Source organism: Suncus etruscus, chromosome 4 (genome assembly GCF_024139225.1).
Source record: "Suncus etruscus isolate mSunEtr1 chromosome 4, mSunEtr1.pri.cur, whole genome shotgun sequence".
Lineage (NCBI taxonomy): Eukaryota > Metazoa > Chordata > Mammalia > Eulipotyphla > Soricidae > Suncus > Suncus etruscus.
The window spans coordinates 91,735,846-91,757,567 of record NC_064851.1 but is presented as its reverse complement, the minus strand read 5'-3'; the positions used below and the strand labels follow the sequence as shown (position 1 = coordinate 91,757,567).

The 21,722-nt window shown below is 35.8% G+C and overlaps 1 protein-coding gene across 1 annotated transcript in view; it reads left to right on the top strand.

The window, feature by feature from the left end:
• TBC1D32 (TBC1 domain family member 32) overlaps positions 1–21,722 on the top strand; it is a 266,472-nt gene that overhangs the window by 80,373 nt on the left and 164,377 nt on the right. Inside the window, 3 exon segments of the mRNA XM_049772618.1 lie at positions 1,373–1,460; positions 9,928–10,046; positions 21,504–21,620. Coding sequence (XP_049628575.1) covers positions 1,373–1,460; positions 9,928–10,046; positions 21,504–21,620 — 324 coding nt within the window.

Here is a 21,722-nt window from a genome sequence, read left to right as displayed (position 1 = left end):
AGAGGAACATGAAATGCCAAAGGTCAGACTGGGGTTGTTGGATCATGGTATCATTTCTGTAGTCCTAGAAATAAAGCCTCGTAGGGTTATGTTACAAATTAATCTTTGACAAGGAGGAACATCTTATGTAATTTCTTCATTCTGTTTTTCTAAGAGTCATTTCACTTATAATTTTTATCATGAATACATATACAGTACTTAATTTAAAAGTTATTTAAGGTTTCTTTGGTCCTGTGCACTTTTTTTTTCCCTTGGTGGGGGTGAGTCAGAGAGGGCTTGGGCCACTACACGGCAGTGGTGCATATTGGAATGTGCTCAGGAGAGATCTCTCATTCTTTTAGCGGACTATAGTCATAGGAATTAAGCACTAGTTTGCTATATGTTCTTAAGACCAGCATCTTAACCTCTGTATTATCTCTACAGCCTCAGAGCTGTTTAGAAACCTGCATGAATGAGCATTCTTGACTCCCATGTGGAGTGTCTTTTCCTTGATGAAAAAATGTTATATCTAAAAATTAATTGTAATTTTCAAGATTATCTTGCCAGAGACATAGAATAAAGAGATAGTGAAGATGCTTGCAGCTAAATACTCAGTTTTATTCCCTCATACTGCATTGTTTTCATGGTCTTCTAGGAACTCCATTACTCCTAGTACTATACCAGGAGGAGTACCTGCACACCACCCAGCAAGACTAAACTAAATAAGAACAATAAAAATTTCATTAAACATAGTTTAAAGACATTTTAAGACATTGAAAAACAGTTTAAAAAATGACAGTTTAGGGGCTGGGCGGTGGCGCTAGAGGTAAGGTGCCTGCCTTGCCTGCGCTAGCCATGGATGGACCATGGTTTGATCCCCCAGTATCTCATATGGTCCCCCAAGCCAGGAGCAACTTCTGAGCACATAGCCAGGAGTAACCCCTGAGCGATACTGGGTGTGGCCCAAAAAACAAAAAAAAATGACAGTTTAAAAATAATGCATATTGATAAGGGACGCTTTAGTTGAAGAACCATGTAAAGAAATAATACAATTTGGAATTGGAAAGAATCACTTTTCATTTGGTCAAAGACCCTGATTTTATGTATTAGGAAATACAAAGAAGCAAATAACTTGTTCAAAGTCAAAAGTCTGTCAAAGATTAGTTTTAGGGCTGTGTCAGAACTTAGATTTGAAATAAGATAATTAAAAATACTGCATTAGTGTTTACTGATAGCTAAAATTTCTAAGACGGGTTTTTTGTGTTATCTTGTTTGTGCTATCTTGTTTTGGTCTTTAGTATTTTGATAAAAATTTAGTAAATATGAATGAAATGTTAATAAAATATTGATGTGTTATATTTCTTAAATTGTTTTTTTTTGTATTTTATTTTAGGTTAATAGGCATAAAAAATTTGAGTATGGAATTTTGGTTACACAAGTTGCATCAACATCAGCAGGGGCTATAGCACTACAGAGTTCAGGTAAGTTTTTATATTTGTTTTTTTGAGCCACACCTACGTGTGCAGGTGCCAGTTCAGACTCTAGATACAAGACTAATGTGAGGCCATGCTCAGGGGACCATATGCAGTGCCAAAGATTTGAACTGGGGTTGACCGGATTAAAAAAAATGAACTAATCACTATGCTATCTCTCTGGGCCTTAAATCATCTTATTTAAATTTTTTTGATATAATCTTCATGTATAAGACTCTATGGTCAAATAGGGTATTTGCCTTGCATCCATCTGACCTGGGTTCAGTCTCAAGCATCCCATGATCCCTGAATGATCCCATATGAGTGGAGAGCCAGAAGTACCCCCTGACCTCTGCTGAGTGTGGCTTAAAAAAGCAAAACAAAAAAAGGGGGGACCAGAGAGAATACAGCTGTAGGGCATTTGTCTGGCACACAGCCGACCCAGGACAGATAGTGGTTTGAATCCGGCATTTCATATGATTCCTTGTGCCTGCCAGGAGCGATTTCTGAGAGCAAAGCCAGGAATAACCCCTGAGCACCTGCCGGGTGTAGCCAACCCCTCCCTCACCCATTTTTCAAGCGTTTTTTTTTTTTTTTGGCTTTTGGGTCACACCCAGCAGTGCTCAAGGGTTACTACTGGCTCTACGCTCAGAAATCGCTCCTGGCAGGCTCGGGGAACCATATGGGATGCTGGGATTTGAACCACTGTCCTTTTGCATGCAAGGTAAATGCCTTACCTCCATGCTATCTCTCCGGCCCCTTTTTAAGCATTTTTACATTAAGGATTGTGATTTACAAAATCATTGGTAATTGGATTTTAGGCATATAATATTTTACTCTTACCACATCACCAGTTTCACTTCCTACTACCAGTGTTCCTATACTCCATCATCTCCCATCTCCATTTCCAAGTCTCCTCAGCCACTGGTTACTGTCTTGATAGTACATTACAGAGTCAGTAATTACTGCTTAGATCTCATGTTTTAAAGTGTTGAGTATGTTTTTTGGATGTATAGTTATACCATTCTCCCATGTTACCAGTATAACCAAAGCTTACCCACCATTCTCCATTACTTTCCTTTTTCATCTTCTTTTCTCCTTTCTTTCTGTGATGAGAGATATCCTTCTCCCTAAGTTCTGGCATAAATAGTGATCTAAGAACCACTTTACTATATTATATATTATATTATTATAAGTACATATATAAGATACTATATTATTATATACACTTTATTACATGTTTTATATAATTATGCTATATATAACACAGATAAGTTTATACTGTGGCATCTGTTTTCTTCTGTCTTATATTGCTCAACATATCTACCAGTTCTAACCATGTTGCAGCAAATTGCATGATTTCATCATTTTTTGCAGGTTCATAGTATTATATTGTCTATATATACCACATCTTCATAATTTATTTGTTTTTATTAACTTCATATCTTAGTTATTACATAGCATATAATACTTAGTATATATAAGTATATAGTATACTCAGTATATAAACTAAGTATATTAGCATATATACTACTATACTATCTGTAGTATGTAGTATACTGATATTTGATACGTGCCATTCTCACTGGTGTGAGATGATGATACATTTCCTGTTGTCTTGATTTGAATTTCCTTAATGATAAGTGTTGCTGAGCACTTCCTATGCCAATTGACAATCCACTTGTTTTATAATAAGTGTCTGTTCATTTCCTCACCCCATTCTTAACATATTTTTTAATTTTTTTAGTTGATCTTCATGAGTGGTTTATATAATCTGGACAACAAACCTTTATCTGATGTGTTGGATGCATTTTTTGTTGTTGTTGTTTGTTTTCCTAAGGGATATTGAGCCCCTTTTTCCTGTGCCTGTTTTAGGCATTTACTTTTTTTTTTTTCCTTTTGAAGTGCCTTTTTAATTACTCTGCCCTATTTTTGGATTAGGGTTGTTTGTTTTCTTGCTATTGAGTTTGTGAATTCTTCTTATATTCTGGATATTATTTCTTTATCAGATGTATGACATGTGCATATTTTATCACATTTAGTAGGTTGTTTTGTTCTACTGATTTTTTTGCCCCACTGGAAAGATGATTTTTAGTTTGAGACAATCTCTTTGATTTCTTTCTGCTTTTTTTCAATGTCATTGGAGTTGAACTATATGTGTTCCAGTATCACGAAGTGTCTTGCCTATAAGAATACATTTAATTTCACATTTACCTGTTTATAAACTCACTAAACTGGTGAATGTCATAGCATAAAAGTTTTCGTGGATATATAAATTTAGCTTTTACAGAATAAGGAAAGAAATGCAGATACCACTTGAGATCCTGTAATGAAAAAGTTGCTAGGTGAGAAGGTTTACATTTATCATCTTGTTTCTCTAAGAAAGTTGAAGAATTTGCATAAGACTTTAAAACCAATAAACTGGCAAATTTGTTACATATAAAATTTGTAATAAAACCCTCAAGTTCTTGATTTTAGAGCCATTTTTTCTATTATGCCACAAAATTCTCTGTGCTCTAATGCCATTTTGAACTTTCTGACTTTATAATTAGATGTTCCTTATCTTTTCATATGATTGTAATCTTCATAAAGAAATTTAATTATCAGCCTTAATCACTTTCATTTAAAAGATAATATCTGAAAAAATAAAATAAAAGATAATATCTGACTCAAGAGAATTTAGTCAGTATTGAACTGTTTTTGTTTTGAAAATAAAGTAAGTCTGAGACTAATTTATATCAAAAGTAACTGTCAGTTATTCGAGGAAAGGAAAACTTGACCTAAGACCAGGCCGTCCTATCACATCACCTAACACTAAATGGAAATCAGAAGAGATATCGTCTTTTGAACTGTGAAAAATAAGAGCACCAACAACAGACAACTTTGACAACCGTGACTGAATAGAACCTACCTTGGGATTAATAAAGAAAACCCTACCCTAGGCTGTACCCCAGGAACATAAAAAACAACAACAACAACAAGATGTCTTATTGCAGACAATGGAGACTGAGCAGAACCTTTGGATCTATAATATCCTAGTCTTCAGCTTAGGGACTGAAGGAAAACAGGGAGCAAGTGTTATAGAAGACTGAACATAACAACAACGATGGATAGGAACCTGAACTTAGAGACTCTATCCTAGACCCTGACCTATAACCCGTGCAAATACCAAAATCGCTAGCTATAGTGGCTTGATTTTCTCACACACAACGGAGAGGAAACTTTCCTGGCATCACAAAAAAGCCTTTGGGATGGGGTAATGATTATATATAGACCCAGGGGTTGATCCCATGATGGTATGCTTCAAGGATGGAGAAACCCTGAATCTCTTAGGCCACGGGAATTCCCTTTCTTCCCCAATGCTTACTGTGCCTATGCAAAAAAAAAAAAAAAAGTGGGGGGAATGCCAAACCCTACCACTCCAGCACCCATACTTTTTCTTGTTTTGTTTTGATTTGTTAGTTTTTTACTTTATTTTCCTTCTCTTTTTTTTCTTCTTCTACTTTCCTCTTTATTTTTCACTCTTGTGGTTATTATTTAGAGGCTTTCTTTGCTCCATTTAGGATTTCTTGCTCCTTTATCAAAAATTAGGTAATTGTATGTCTGGGGAACATTCTCTTAAGTATTCAAACCTATTCCACTGATGTGAGGGCTTGTCTTTATTCCAATACCAACTATTGCTTTGTAGTACAGTTTAAAGTGGGGAAAGTAATTACTCCCATATTCTTTTTCCCAATGATTGCTTTAGCTATTTTAGGGTGTTTATTGTTCCAAATGAATTACAAAAGTGCCTGATCCACTTCTTTGAAGAATGTCATGGGTATCTTCAGAGGGATCACATTAAATCTGTACAATGCTTTCGGGAGTATTGCCATTTTAATTATGTTAATCCTGCCAATCCATGAGCAGGGTATGTGATTCCATTTCCGCGTGTCCTCTCTTATTTCTTGGAGCAGAGTTTTATAGTTTTCTTTGTATAGGTCCTTCACATTTTTAGTCAAGTTGATTCCAAGATATTTGAGTTTGTGTGGCACTATTGTGAATGGGGTTGTTTTCTTAATTATTTCTTCCTTATTACTATTGGTGTATAGAAAGGCCATTGATTTTTGTGTGTTAATTTTGTAGCCTGCCACCTTGCTATATGAGTCTATTGTTTCTAAAAGCTTTTTGGTAGAGACTTTAGGGTTTTCTAGGTAGAGTATCATGTCCTGTGCAAACAGCGAGAGCTTGACTTCTTCCTTTCCTATCTGGATTCCCTTGATATCTTTCTTTTGCCTAATCAATATAGCAAGTATTTCCAGTGCTATGTTGAATAGGAGTAGTAGTGAGAGAGGACAGCCTTGTCTTGTGCCAGAATTTAGAGGGAAGGCTTTTAGTTTTTCTACATTGAGGACAATATTTGCCTCTGGCTTGTGGTAGATGGCCTTAACTATATTGAGAAAGGTTCCTTCCATTCTTATCTTGCTGAGAATTTTAATCAAGAATGGGTGTTGGACCTTATCAAATGCTTTCTCTGCATCTATTGATATGATCATGTGATTTTTATTTTTCTTGTTGTTGATGTTGTGTATTATGTTAATAGATTTAGGGATGTTAAACCTCCTTGCATTCCTGGGATGAAATTTACTTGATCGTAGTGGATGATCTTCTTAATGAGGCACTGAATCCTATTTGCCAGGATTTTGTTGAGAATCTTTACATCTGTATTCATCAGCGATATTGGTCTGTCTGTAATTTTCTTTTGTGGTAGCCTCTCTGTCTGGTTTAGGTATCAAGGTGATGTTGGCTTCATAAAAGCTATTTGGAAGTGTTCCTGTTTTATCGATTTCATGAAAGAGTCTTGCCAGGATTGGTAGAAGTTCCTCTTGAAAGGTTTGAAAGAATTTATTAGTAAATCCATCTAGATCTGGACTTTTGTTTTTGGGCAGACATTTGATTACTGTCTTAATTTTCTCAATAGTGATGGGTGTGTTTAGATATGCTAAATCCTCTTCATTTAACCGTGGAAGATTATAAGAGTCCAAAAATTTATACATTTCTTCCAGGTTTTCATTTTTAGTGTATAGAGGTTCTCAAAGTAGTTTCTGATTATCCTTTGGATCTCTACCATATCAGTAGTGATCTCTCCTTTTTCATTCCTAATACGAGTTATCAAGTTTCTCTCTCTCTCTCTTTCTTTGTTAGTTTTGTCAGTGGTCTATCAATCTTGTTTATTTTTTCAAAGAACCAACTTTTGCTTTCATTGATCTTTTGGATTGTTTTTCGGGTTTCCACTTCATTGATTTCTGCTCTCAGCTTTGTTATTTACTTTTGTCTCCCTATTTTTGGGTCCTTTTGTTGAGTACTTTCTAATTCTATGAGCTGTGTTATTAAACTACTCAGGTATGCCCAATTCTTCTTTCCTGATGTGTGCTTGCAGAGCTATAAATTTTCCTCTCTGTACCACTTTTGCTGTGTCCCATAGTTTCTGATAGTATTAAGGTGTTTAACTTCCAGGTATTAAAGCTTTTCTTCTGTGTCCCTTTGTAGTTCACATATAATTTCAGGGCCTTGTGGTCAGCGAAGGTAGCCTGCAAAATTTCTATCCTCTCGATATTATGGAGGTATGTTTTATGTGCTAGCATGTAGTCTATTCTGGAGAATGTTCCATGTACATTAGAGAAGAATGTGTCTGGGCTTCTGGGGGTTTAGTATCCTGTATATATCTACTAGGCCTCTTTCATCCATTTCTCTTTTGAGGTCTAGTATATTCTTGTTGGGTTTCAGTCTGGTTGACATGTCAAGTGTTGACAATGCCGTGTTGAGGTCTCCCACAATTATTGTGTTGTTATTGATATTATTTTTCAGATTTGTCAACAATTTATTAAATATTTTGCTGGCCCCTCATTCAGTGCATATGTTTAGGAGAGTGATTTCTTCCTGCTGTATGTATCCCTTAATTAACACAAAATGTCCATCTTTGTCCCTTACAACTTTCCTAAGTATAAAGTTTGCATCATCTGATATTAGTATGGCCTCTCCAGGTTTTTTATGGGTGTTGTTTGCTTGGATGATTTTCCTCCAGCCTTTTATTTTGAGTCTATGTTTGTTCTGACTATTCAGGGGCATTTCTTGTAGGCAGCAGAAGGTTGCATTGAGTTTTTTGATGCATTTAGCACTCTGTGTCTCTTAACTGGTGCATTTAGTCCATTGACATTGCGAGAAAGAATTGTCCTGGGAGTTAGTGCCATCTTTATATCTAAGTTTGGTGTGTCTGTTGGTCAGTCTTGTCTTAAAGTAGGCCATTCAGTTTTTCTTTTAAGAATGGTTTTGTGTCTGTAAAGTTTCTGAGCTGTTGTTTGTCTGTGAAACCATGTATTGTTTCTTCAAACCTGAAAGTGAGTTTTTCTGGGTGCAGTATTCTAGGCAAAGCATTTATTTCATTGAGTTTTGTCACTATGTCCTACCACTGCCTTCTGGCCTTGAGTGTTTCCGGTGACAGGTCTGCAGTAAATCTCAAGGATGCTCCCTTGAATGTAATTTCACTTTTTGATCTTGCTGCTTTCAGAATTCTGTCTCTATCTGTGGGATTCGTCATTGTGACTAGGATGTGTCTTGGGGTGTTTTTTCTGGGGTTTCTTTTAGTTGGTACTCTTTAGGCATGCAGGATTTGATCGCATGTATTCATTAGCTCTGGTAGTGTCTCTTTAATGATGTTTTTGACCGTTGATTCTTCCTGGAGATTTTCTTCCTGGGTCTCTGGGACTCCAATGATTCTTAAGTTGTTTCTGTTGAGCTTATCATAGATTTCTATTTTCATCTCTTTCCATTCTTTGAGTAATCTTTCCATTGTTTGATCATTTGCTTTAAGGCTTTTTTCCAATTTCTTCTGCTGTATGGAATTGTTATTCATCTCATCTTCCAATGTACTAATTCTATCCTCAGCTGCTGTTAACCCGTGGGAAAGCTCAACCATGATTTTCTTCAATTCATCTACTGAGTGTTTTAGACCTTTTATTTGACCTGAAATTTTAGTTTGGAGTTTTCTGATTTGTATCTTCATATTCTCTTTATTATTATTAGTGTTCTCTTCTATACTTTCTTTGAGTTCTTTGAACACCTTCCATATTGCAACTCTAAACTCCTTATCTGAGCGACTGACTAGTTTGTTGGTTATGTTCAAGTCATCAGTGTTGCCATCATCATTCTCTATGTCTGGTGCTGGCCTGCATTGTTTCCCCATTGTCACACTTGTATTGTGGGTTTTTCTATGTGTTGTGGTTTTATTCATTGGCTAAATGATGTGCACAGCCAGGAAGCGAATTGGGTGGGGGGGGCATGCTCTTCTGGCTCCACCCTTTCTGGGCTTGTAAACTCACCTCCAGGGAAGGCTCCAAGGAAGGCGAGCCGTCCGCAGATGAGCCACACACAGGATGAAATCAGGCTGAAAATGGAGCACAGCACAGAAGACAGGCACATAGGGGTGCTGGCATCTGAGTTCCAGCAGCATTCACCAGTTTCCCCTTTCTGGGCTTGTAAAGTCAGCCATTTCTTACTCACTCACTTGCTGGCTGGGTAGCTTCAGAATGCAGTTTTTTGGGGTTTGCTTCCCAGGGCTCTGAGGAGAGGTTCAAGGATTCAGACAATACAGAGAAGCACAGGACAGGGCTCCCTTCAGGTCCTCAGTTATATTAATTAGGTATCACCTTGATACCTAAACCAGACAGAGAGGCTACCACAAAAGAAGCACAGCAGGGTGGAGATTCCGCAGGTTAAGCAATCAGCACTTCACCTGGCAGTCCCCACAGTCAGCCATTTTCTATCCTGCCTCTTGATACATCTTTACATATACCTACACACCACACACCCCCCCTCCAATTGCATTTCTATGTTGACTCTTTTACAGAACATAAGCATAAATGTTACTATTTTTTTTGGGGGGGGCCACACCCGGCGGTGCTCAGGGGTTACTCCTGGCTGTCTGCTCAGAAATAGCTCCTGGCAGGCACGGGGGACCATATGGGACACCGGGATTTGAACCAACCACCTTTGGTTCTGGATCGGCTGCTTGCAAGGCAAACGCCGCTGTGCTATCTCTCCGGGCCCAAATGTTACTATTTAAAACAAAAACAGAAAAGTTTTTCAGAAAAATTATTGTATTTCACAGTTGACTCTTTTGCCTTATTTTTCAAAATAAAAATTTCACAGAGAAGTTATTGCTAAAATGTAAATGATGGGATTCAGGACATTTTTCTTCTAGGTAAATAGTCTTTTAATGTTTAGTTATTAACATTTTATGATAATAGGTTTTATTTAATAAAGGTATTTTAATAGGAGACAAAAATGCCTATTAAGATTAACTGTAATTTCTAGTATAAGATTCAAACCTCTTTTTTTTTGTTAATGTGGGTCATTCTTGTCTGGAATAAATTATATTTTTTATTTACTTCAAACAAATACTGCATTATAAATTTTTATATAAAATCACTTTCTTTAGGGTTTATTAATGAACTTATATCTGAATTATGGGCTAATCTAGAATGTGGACGAGATGATGTGAGGGTAACTCATCCCCAAACTACTCCATTGGATCCTATTGACCGATGTTGTCAAAAGGTAAGGTATGATTTATTTAATATATAGGTTTAAAGTATGTTTTCTAAAGTAACTTGATTGAATCTCTAATAACAGCTCGTGTTGTTATATTCAATGACAAATTACAACCGTTCTACGGTTTTCTTATCTTTTATTTAGTTCTTGGAACTACTTTTTCAATTATATTTATTAATGATGTATTCCTTAGGATATTTTCACTATAGTTTTTCTCTGATAAAGGATTTTGGCACAGGCATTTGAGAAAAAAAATTACAACGTCCCTAAAACATAACCAAAGTTAACAAAACATAAAACAGAAAGGAATGAAAAGTTTTTTATGTGTGATAAGAACTTCTTTGTTTTTAAGTATGTTAAGTATAATGTTGTTAAAACAGTGTTAGCATATATGTAGTTGGTAATGAAAGTTAATGTTCCTCCACTCCACAATCATTTCATCTACATCTACAAAGTGGCTGATAGTCCTACCACTGTTCTGAATTTCCTTCTTTGTACTTTCTTTCCTGTCACAAGCCTTCTCTCCTTATGAGTCCTTAACCTCATTTCTGTAGTGAAAAAGTCCATGGTTTTTTCTTCATCCAATACTGTATATTCTCTTACTGTGTTTCTTTATATATATATATATATATATATATATATATATATATATATATATATATATATGCTGTCATCAAATATTTGTACATCTCTGCTGGAGGCTTCTGTCCTGTACCCATCAGTCGGATTTCAATGAATCCACTTCAATGAGTGTGTGTTGCATGGGTGGAAAAATATGAAATATGAAATAATGAAACCACACACAGAGTATGTGGGGTCAAAACATCTTCTAGCAGGAGTGCAACCCACTCTCCCTGAAGTAGATTCATTGAAATCCTACTGATGGCTCTAGGACAGAAGCTGCCTGCAGCAAATGGTGCCCAATGTGGGGCTGGGTGTGTGCCTAGCAGATGTGCAAAATTATGACCTCTATTAAATAATTTGGTTCAGAAATTCCAGCACCAAAGATTACTATGAGAACCCCTTTTCTGGATAATATTTAGCACCTAAAAGCAAAGATAATATTTTTTTCTCTTTTTCAAATATGTACTTGGAGCTGCAGTTTCTGGGTATCAAAGGTATAGCCATTCGAACGCAGATCCTGGGCTGTTGACTCTTCCCAGAAAAAGGGAACCACACTTTAGGGGATTTGGCTCCTTCCTGTATTTGACCTCTAAAACAATAGAGCCCCGCTCAGCGAAGATGACCATGTTCCTAGATATTTTCTACTTTCTAATAATCCTTGATTTTGCATTTGAAGTAAGCTTGCAAAGAGCTGCCTTGAGTTATAACTTTCTCCTTTGTAACTTAGAATTTTTACAGCTCACACCCATTGCTTAAGCATTATCACTTTTGAACTTTGCTTTGTGAATGTAATCATTCTTCTCTACACCTATGACTGACTTTTCCCATATCGATTATCCTGCTTAAAAAAGTAAACTTATTGCACTCCTGCCAGAAGATGTGTTGACCCCACATACTCTGTGTGTGGTTTTATTATTTTATATTTCATATTTTGCCTTCCGTGCAAACCACTCTCCCTGAAGTGGATTCAGATGCCACCTCCAGCACATCTCCCTCTTATTTTTTTCACTAAAAAATATTACCATCTGGGGCCGGAGCAGTGAAGCAGCAGTAGGGTGTTTGCCTTGCAAACTGCTGACCCGGGATGGACCTCGGTTTGATCCCAGCTTAATCCCGGTGTCCCATATGGTTCCCCAAGCCAGGAACGATATCTGAGCGAATAACCAGGAATAACTCCTGAGCTTCACCCATTATGGCCCCAAAACCAAACCAACCAAACAAACAAATATTAACATCTAACTTTTTTCTGTTACAGCAAGAGGTAAGATTTTATGTTTTCTTATAAGTATTATTTCATGATATACATGTGCCACAACTTCTTTATTCACTCTTCTGTTTTTGGGTATTTGTATATCACATTGCAGTGATTGGGTATGCATATATTCTTTTGAGAAAATATTTATATGTTACTGAGAAATATGGCAAGGAATGAATCACTGAGTCTTATGGAAGTTTAACATTTTTATTTTTGGAGAAGTTTCTATATTGTCTCTAATGGAGAGAAGAACCAGTTTTCAGTTCTAATAACAGTTACTAAGGGTTTCTTTTCTTTAGGATCACAACCAGCAGTACCCAATTTTTCTTCCTGGTTCTGCACTCAAGCATCACTTCTGTTGTGTATGGGTTGGGGGAACAATAACAGGTGCGGGTGATTTAAACCCAGTTTAGGCCTTGTCAAAGGCAAGCTCCTGACCCTCTAATGTATCACTCCAGTTCATTCAGTCTATTTGATGTACGACATTCTTACTGGTGTTAAGTGATATCTCATTCATTTTGATTTACATTTCTCTGATAATAAGTGATGATGAACATTTTTCCATTTGCCAATTAACCATCTGTATGTCTTTGAGAAAGTGTATTCATTCCCTTTCCCTACTTTTTGAATGGGATTGTGGTTTTGTTATGATTATAAAGGGTCTTTTATTTCCATTGTTGATGCCTAGGTACTTGATGTTTTTGATACTATTTTAAATGATTCTAGTTGTGTACCTATAGAAATTCAAATAATTGTTTTTAGTTAAAATTGCTTTGTTTCGTTGTTTTTTTTTTTGACCACACCCAGCAGCTTTCAGGGGTTACTCCTGGCTCTTTGCTCAGAAATCGCCTCTGGTAGGCTCAGAGGACCATATGGGATGTCAGGAGATTCAAACCCGGGTCCAATCTGGGTCAACAGCATGCATGGCAAACACGCTATGACTGTGCTATTGCTCTGTTTTAGTTAATTTTATAATATATTATTTTACTATATTGGCTCATTTCTGAAAAATTATAATTTTTAAAAATTTATTTCTAATTTTTTTATTTGGGGGGCAATATTGGCTGTGTGTAGGGGTTACTCCCATGTCAACTTGGAGGAATTACTCCTAGCAGTGCTCAGGGACCATATGGAATGTCAGGAATAGAATTCAGGTCTGCTACAAGCAAGGTACCTGCTGTACTATTGCTCTGTTTTTTTGTTTGTTTTTGGTTTTGGTTTTGGGACCACACCCGGTGACACTCGGGGTTACTCCTGGCTATGTGCTCAGAAATTGCTCCTGGCTTGGGGGACCATATGGGAAATGGAGATCTAAGCAAGGTTTGTCTTGAGTCTGGTGCTTGCAAGGCAAATGCCTTTCAGCTGTGCTATTGCTCTTCCCCCTGCTCTGGCTTATTAAAAATGTTTTAGGGGAGGCTTACTGTTTTCTCTATGTATTTTTCTTTCTGTCTGCTAATAGTGATAGTTTAACTTCTTTTCCAGTTTGGATGCTTTTTATTTTATTTTATTTTATTTATTTTTTGTTGCATAATGCTATATGTTGAGGACTTTCAAATACTCTAGTGGTAAAAGTGAACATACTTGCCTTGTTGATCTTTAAGGTAAGATTTACAAAGTTTTGCCCTTGAATCTGATGGGTTTGCCCTTTATATCTCAAGGTATGTTTTTACTATCCATATTTTGTTGGAAATTTTTTTTCATGAATGGATATTAAATTATACCAAAGCTCTATTATTCTATTGATATAGTATCTCCTATCTTTTAATCTCTTATTGATATGAACATTACATTATTCAACCATCCTTAGAATGAATGTCACTTGATTGTGGTATATAATTTTTTTTTTTTTTAGAATTGCAGATGAAGTCTGTGTCTTTATTGTATCATGACCTGTTGGCCTTTGTTTTGGGAGTGGTCCTTTATCCTAAATTCTTTTTTTAAATTTTTGTTTGTTTGTTTCTGTTTGTTTTGTTTTTTAATTTAAATACCTTGGTTACAGACATGATTGTGGTTGGGTTTCAGTCATATCAGATGACACCCCCACATCACCAGTGCAACATTCCCATCACCAATGACCCAAATATTCCTCCTCCCCTCCCCGCCCCTACCTGTACTCTAGACAGGCTTTCCACTTCCCTCATATATTCTCATTGTTAGGATAGGTCGCAATGTGGTTATTTCTCTAACTAAACTCATCACTCCTTGTGGTGAGATTCATGAGGTCGGCTGTAATGCTCAGCTCTCCTCTCTTTTGTCTCTGAAAATTATTGCACGAATGTCTTTCATTTTTCTTAAAACTTATAGATGAGTGGGTATATAATCTTTTTGATATATTCTTAAATTCAGTTAGAGATTTGGTTGAGAATATTTTCATCTGTATTCATGAGGAATGTTTCTCTGAAATTTTCTTTTTTACTTATATTTCTCCTTATGGTATTAAGGTAATATTGACTTCATAGCAGATGTTAGGAAGAATTATTATTTCTGTGATAATTTGGGAAAGACTATTTCATGAGCAGAAATACTAAATTATATTTGAAGTCTTGGTTGAACTCAATAGTGAATCCATCTGGATCGGGACTTTTGTTTTATGATAAAAAACATTTTTGCCCTTAGGCTAGAATATTATCCATATTTTTGAAGGAGAGCAGATGCTTTGATTTATCATTTGAAGAAATATAGAAAAAATTTATAAAGCAGGAACTTAATGTTTAAACTTAGTGATTACTTTAGCATCTTATAAAAATTAACTAAAATGAAGCATTGGTTCTTAACTTGGACTTCCATCTGGGTGATTTCCACTCAAAGAATATTATAAACATATATAAAATATGAACTAATAAAGATTATTAGAGAAAAATGTTACATAAAAGACAAATAAAACTCAAAAGTTAGTTCTTTGAAATTATTTTTATTTAAAATGATATATTTTTGATTATCCAGGTTAAGAAAATGAGAAACCCAGAATTACTAATATATATATATATGTATATATACATATATATACATATATATACATATATATTTGGTTTTTGGGTCAGACCTGGCAGGTACTCCTGGCTCTACGCTCAGAAATTGCTCCTGGCAGACTCAGGAGACCATATGGGATACCAGGATTCGAACCACTGTCCCTTCTACATGCAAGGCAAATGCCCTATCTCCATGCTATTTCTCTGGCCCCCAGAATTACTATTATTAAGAAAAAAGTCTATTTCTTGTCTCACTCATCTATGGGTTTTTTTTTTTTTTTTTTGATTTTTGGGCCACACCCGGTAATGCTCAGGGGTTACTCCTGGCTATGTGCTCAGAAGTTGCTCCTGGCTTGGGGGACCATATGGGACACCGGGGGATCGAACCGCAGTCCGTCCAAGGCTAGCGCAGGAAAGGCAGGCACCTTACCTTTAGCGCCACCGCCTGGCCCCTCATCTATGGGTTTTAAGAAAAATAAAAGACATTTTTGCAACAATCCTCAAAGACAAAAGAGAGGAGAGCTATCATAACCATGTGAATGTATGAGGGAACTGGAAAGCCTGTCTAGAGTACAAGTGGGGGTGGGGTGGGATGGAGGGAGATTTGGGACATTGGTGGTGGGAATGTTGCACTGGTGAAGGGGGTGTTCTTTACATGACTGAAACCTAACCACAATCATGTTTGTAATCAAGGTGTTTAAATAAAGATATTATAAAAAAAGAAAAAAAACTATTTCTTAAGGTCAGGCAGGTTTTAAATACCACTAGGATCAGCTTCATTCTTTGAACTTAAAACTTAAATTTAAATTTACCAAAATTTACCAAATAAACTACAATCACTGAGTAATCCCTAACCTGATAGAGAAATAGGATTTTATTTTATTTTATAGAAATATGATTTTATTTTATAAAAATCTTCCCACAAAGAAAACCAGATTTTTAGCTAGTTGTTTTGTGAAGCTTCTTTAATTTATGTTCATTAAAACATAATTAATTACAAAGTCACTCATAATACAATTGTTTTAGGCATACAATATTCTAGCTCCAATTCTACCTTCAGTGTCTTTCACCAGTGTTCTCAGTATCTATCCCCCTCCCCTGCCTGCTTTCTTTACAGGGACATAACAAATTTATTTCATATTGTTTGTTCAAAGTTAACTTAGAGGAATGGCAAAACCGTTGTAAAAAAATAAATCCATAAAAGTCAGTTTGTCAATATTTCTATGTGATTTTAACATGAAATAAAGATTTAAAAATATTTAATATAGTATGATATAATGCCTTCTCATATCTATATCTATATATATTTTTTCAATTCTGATATCTAAGATATATTGTATAACTTACTTTGTACTTGGTTCACATTATGGCAATCCTATCTTTCCTGTCATTAGCAGATGTTTTTAAAAATTCCTTTGCTACTGTCTTTTCAGTTTACATAAAATAGGTAAATCACACAGTTGTCAAGTTGGTAAGAGTGAGGAGAAGAAAAATTTAAAGAGGAAAATTTGAATAGGCCAATACAGTTACAAAGTTTTATCCTAAGAAAGGGAATATTGAAAAAACTAATAAAGCACCTTTAATATAAATGAGGCATTAATTCAGAATCTAAAATGTATAAACTTCTTGGCAAGCTAGGAGTAAACACACCTTCATTAATTTAATAGAAGGTAGCTATAGTCTCAGGAGTGAGTGCCATACCTAGTGCCACATCCTGAGAAGTTTGTCCTGTCCTTTAAAGAAGCTTCTTTAATGCTTATTGTAAATAAGCATTTTTGTTAGTTTGTTTGTTTGTTTTTGGGGCCACACCCGGTGATGCTCAGGAATTATTCCTGGCTGTGCTCTCAGAAATCGCTCTTGGCTTGGGGGACCATATGGGATGCCAGGGGATTGAACCATGGTCTGTCCTAGATTAGCATGCGCAAAGCCAATGCCCTACTGCTTCCACTACCGCTCTGGTCCCAATTTTGTTGCATTTTTATACTATATCCCTCAGTTGCCTTCAGGGTTGTAGTGAGTGTCATTTGATAGATCTGCTGTTAGTTTTATGGAATCTTATTTGTATGTAAGTTGTTTTTAAGATTTTCTGCTTTTAATAATTTGTTCTTATCTTTGGATTTGTTCATATTGAGTATAGTCTATCTTGGAGTTTTCTTCATAGGGTCTATTTTTTGCTGGATCTTTGGGACTTTTGGATTTTAGTGCCTGCAGTCCTCAAGTTTAGGAAATTAATCTCTATAATTTAAGTATTTTTAATGCTTGCAATATAAAGTTTATTTTTAAAAATTATTTTGTTTTAGTTTTTGTTTTTTGGGTCATACCCGGCAGCACTCAGGGGTTACTCCTGGCTCTATTCTCAGAAATTGCTCCTGGCAGGCTTGGGAGACCATATGGGATGTTGGGATTTTAACCACCGTCCTTAAGCATGCAAAGCAAACGCCCTACTTCCATGCTATCTCTCCAGCCCCCCCCCCCCTTTTTTTTAAAATTTTTATTGAGACCAATGTGAATTACAAGTTGTAATTTTAACAGTTGTATTTCAGGTACATAGAGACAGTGAATTAGGGCCATTCCCACCATATGTGTTGACCTCCCTCCAACCATAGTTCCCAATATGCATCCTATACCTCCACCCCTAGCCCCAAGGACTAATAGAATAACTAATCCCTTTTGTGTATAGCTTGTTGTAGTTTTGTTGTCTTGATTTTATTGTCATTGACTTTTGGGATATTTAGGTCTGACCATTTTTTATTTCCACTCAATGCTCCTGAGACTGCTTGGCCTCTGGGTCTAATCCACTTTTATTTTCTTTTCTCAATTGTAGGACTACAATTTCTTTTCTCAATTTGTAGGACTACATAGAATTATGAGGCAGAACAAGATGATTCATGTTCTATGGTTCTGTAAAACAAAAGGTGGGAGCCCCTTCTAGAAGCTATAAATATAAATAAAATTAAAAGAAGAAAAAAAGAAAAACTGGGGGGGGCAAATATGGCAAGTTTTTTGTTTATTTGGTTGGTTTTGCATAGGCACAGTAAATGTTGGGGCAATTAGAAAGGAAATTTCCTTGGCCTGAAAGGGTTTTTCTACCCTTGAAGCATATTGTCATAGACTGACTACAAGCTTGGGGCATGTTAGTTGTCAAACCCTAAGGTCTTTCTATATGCTTCGAGGAAAAGTTCTGCTCAGTAGTGCGTATCAAATTCAGTCTTCTGTAGTTAGGGATCTTGTTTTTTGAGTAGAGGCATCCCATATTGTCACTCGAGCCTGCCAGGAGAGATTTCTGAGCACAGAGCCAGGAATAACCTTTGAGCACTGCCGGGTGTGGCCCCAAAATAAAACAAAAAAAGATCATTCGTGAACCTTCTGTTTATGGCCATACCATGCTGAATGTGCCTGATTCCGTCTAATTTAAGTATTTTTTCTTCACCAAATTTGTTTTTCTGTTTTCCAGGAACTTCGATGATTCTTATATTTTCATCCTGTGGTTATCCTGTAGTTTTCTTGTGTGTTCATTTCTTTTTCAGACTATTTACCACCTTCTGTAGTTTTCTAGTGGTTTCCTCTGTCTCATATTGGAGTGCTTTGATCTTTTCCTCAGCTGCTGTTAATCTATTTTTCAGACCTGCTATTTAATTTTTATATTATCTACCAAACTTCAGTTTTGCTTGTAGTATCCTAATTTCACTATTCATTTAATTTTTTCCACTGCTGGCTTTGCTGAATATTTGTGCTATTGTTTCTTTGACCTCATCAAACATCCTCAGAGTGGTGTCACCAAAGTCATTGTCTAAGGATTTAGTGAGCTGTTTGGAACTGTTTTGCACATTTTCTGCTGTTTTCACTCATTGAGCTTGGTGGGCTTCTTCACTTCTATCCCATCCAGTTTGCTGTGTTCCTACTGGGATGGTGTGGTTCCTACTGTGAATCCTCAGGTTCTGGTTGTCTGACCTAGTTAAAAGAGATGGCAATCTGCCTGGCCTATTCCAAAACAGTTGATGAGCTTGACATTTGGGCAATGGGTCTACCTGGATGAGTATGCCTTCTAGATATTCAAGCCTTGACCATTAAATAAGGCTTTAGATAGTATTTTAAGATTATTCTGTGACATGAAATAAGTATTGTTAGCTTGGAAGTGTGAAAACACAGATTAGTTCTGCTACAACTTTCTGATGTATGAATTTGTTCAGGTCTATCTACAGTCTTTAACTTTATCTATTAAATGAGAAATTCAATGGTCCCTTTTAATTTTCTCAATGTTCGAATTATAAAGAAAATCTGTTGATTTTCAGATTTTGAATTTAGAGAAAAATATTTTAACTGATGAGCTGAAAATTTTGTGGTAGTTAGAAATAAGCATAATTTTGCTAGGGAGATAGTCCCTTGGGAAAACTCTTGCCTGCATGTAGACTATCTGGGTTTGATTCCAATACCACACACATATGGTCCACTGAGCCCTATCTGGAGTGATCCCTGAGCTCAGAGACAGGAGCAAGCCTTGAGAACTGCTTGGTGTTGCCCTCAAACAAACAAGTGAAATTAGCAAAATTAATTCAATAAAAGTCAATATATAACTTAATAGACTATTGGGTATCTAGTTATATAGAATTAATTGGAGATCCTTCTGGAAAAAAATGGCAAACTTGTCCAAGCATATGGAGTGGGATAATAAGTAAGTGGGAGAGCCAGAATATCATGTTTATACGATTTTTTTTTTTTTTAGATTATACATATGTCACTCACTGGAAGGTAGATCACAGGCATATTTGTTTGACAAAAATGGCAGCCTTAGAAAGTGAGGAATAATAGGAAATGAGATTTTTATAATTCTGAAATTGTGTATTAGGAAAATACTTTGAAAGTTACACTAAGAAGTTTAGATCTAACAATGGGCAACCACTGCATGCTTTTAAATAAGGAAGCCAGAGAATGAAATGTGCTTGAGAAGATCATTCGGAATGAATTTAATAAAATAAAATAAAAGTGGAAGCTATGTGGAGGGGGGGTGGGAAAAAAAGAAAATGAAAAATAAAAGTGGATTTCATGGAAAGATTGTACCAGAAAATGAGCTAGTTTTGTTAAGAAAACTTGAATTAAAAAAATTAATGATACTTCTTAGATTGGATTGTCAGGGAAAATTAATAAAGAAACTTGTGACCTGAGTACAAAAAATCTAGAATGTATTTTTTTCTGAGCAACTAAGTATTATCCTCTCACATTTTCTTGAATATCACATATGACAGCGAAGAAAATGAGACACATGGATCATTTCATCTTTTTTCAGAACCCTACCTCTTTAGATATATGACTAAAACATTTCAGACTTCTAAGTTCTTAGTTGATTTGTTAAGCAATGTTAGCAAATAATTATTCTTGATACTTATTTTGCATTTGTGTGCATTTCACACATATTTGTGTTCATTTGCTTTATTTAAAACAAACAAACCCTGAGTCTGGAGAGGTGACTCAAAGGGCTAGTTGTGTATTTAATTTGTGACATTGCATAGCTTCCTGAGTACAAATCAGGTACCTAGATGGGTGTTACCCTGAGTATTGCTGGTATTGCCCTCACAACAAACCAAACCAACCAAACCAAAGGAGTTAGTTCAATGAAAAAATTAACCCTTGGCCCAGAGCAATAGCACAAGGATAGAGTATTTTCCTTGCAAATGGCCTACCTGAGTTCATTCCTCAGCATCCCATATGGTTTCTTGAGCCTGCCAGGAGTGATTTCTTTCTCTCCTTCTTTCTTTCTTTCTTTCTTTCTTTCTTTCTTTCTTTCTTTCTTTCTTTCTTTCTTTCTTTCTTTCTTTCTTTCTTTCTTTCTTTCTTTCTTTCTTTCTTTCTTTCTTTCTTTCTTTCTTTCTTTCTTTCTTTCTTTCTTTCTTTCTTTCTTTCTTTCTTTCTTTCTTTCTTTCTTTCTTTCTTCTTTCTTTCTTTCTTTCTTTCTTTCTTTCTTTCTTTCTTTCTTTCTTTCTTTCTTTCTTTCTTGCTTGCTTTCTTTCTTTCTTTCTTTCTTTCTTTCTCTCTCTCTCTCTCTCTTTCTCTCTCTCTCTCTCTCTTTCTTTCTTTCTTTCTTTCTTTCTTTCTTTCTTTCTTTCTTTCTTTCTTTCTTTCTTTCTTTCTTTCTTTCTTTCTTTCTTTCTTTCTTTCTTTCTTTCTTTCTTCTTTCTTTTTTTTTTTTTTTGCCACAACTGGCAGCACTAAGGGGTTACTCCTGGCTCTGCCCTCAGAGATCACTCCTGGCAGGCTTGAGAGACCATCTGCGATGCCGGGAATCAAATCCATGTTCGTCCCAGGTCTGCAGTGTGCAAGGGAAATGCCTTACCCACCAGGAGCTATTTCTGAGTGCAGAGCCAGAGCCAGGAGTAATCCCTGAGGACCGCTGGTTGTGACCCAAAAAACAAAGATAAAAGAAACAACAAAAAAAACCCGAACACTTGCTGACTATTATATTGGCTATAACATAATAAATTATACTAGATTTATGTAGTTATGTTATGCTTCATATAGTATACAGTCAATGCAATTAATATATATTATCTTTAATTAATATAGTTGAATAAATGGAATCAGTTTAATGCCTGTGCTTTCTCTTTTCTTTTTAATTCCCAGTCTTTTCTAGCACTGGTGAACTTGTTATCGTATTCTGCTGTTTATGAACTGGTATGCAATCAAGATCTTCCTAACAAAACAGAGTATTCCCTTCGTGAAGTTCCAACATGCATTATTGTAAGTCTCATTTCATCTTACCTTTTATTAGTGCTACTTTTTTTCTATAAAAGTCACTACTTTAGATTTTTTGTAAAAATGCAATTTGACAAAAATTTTAAA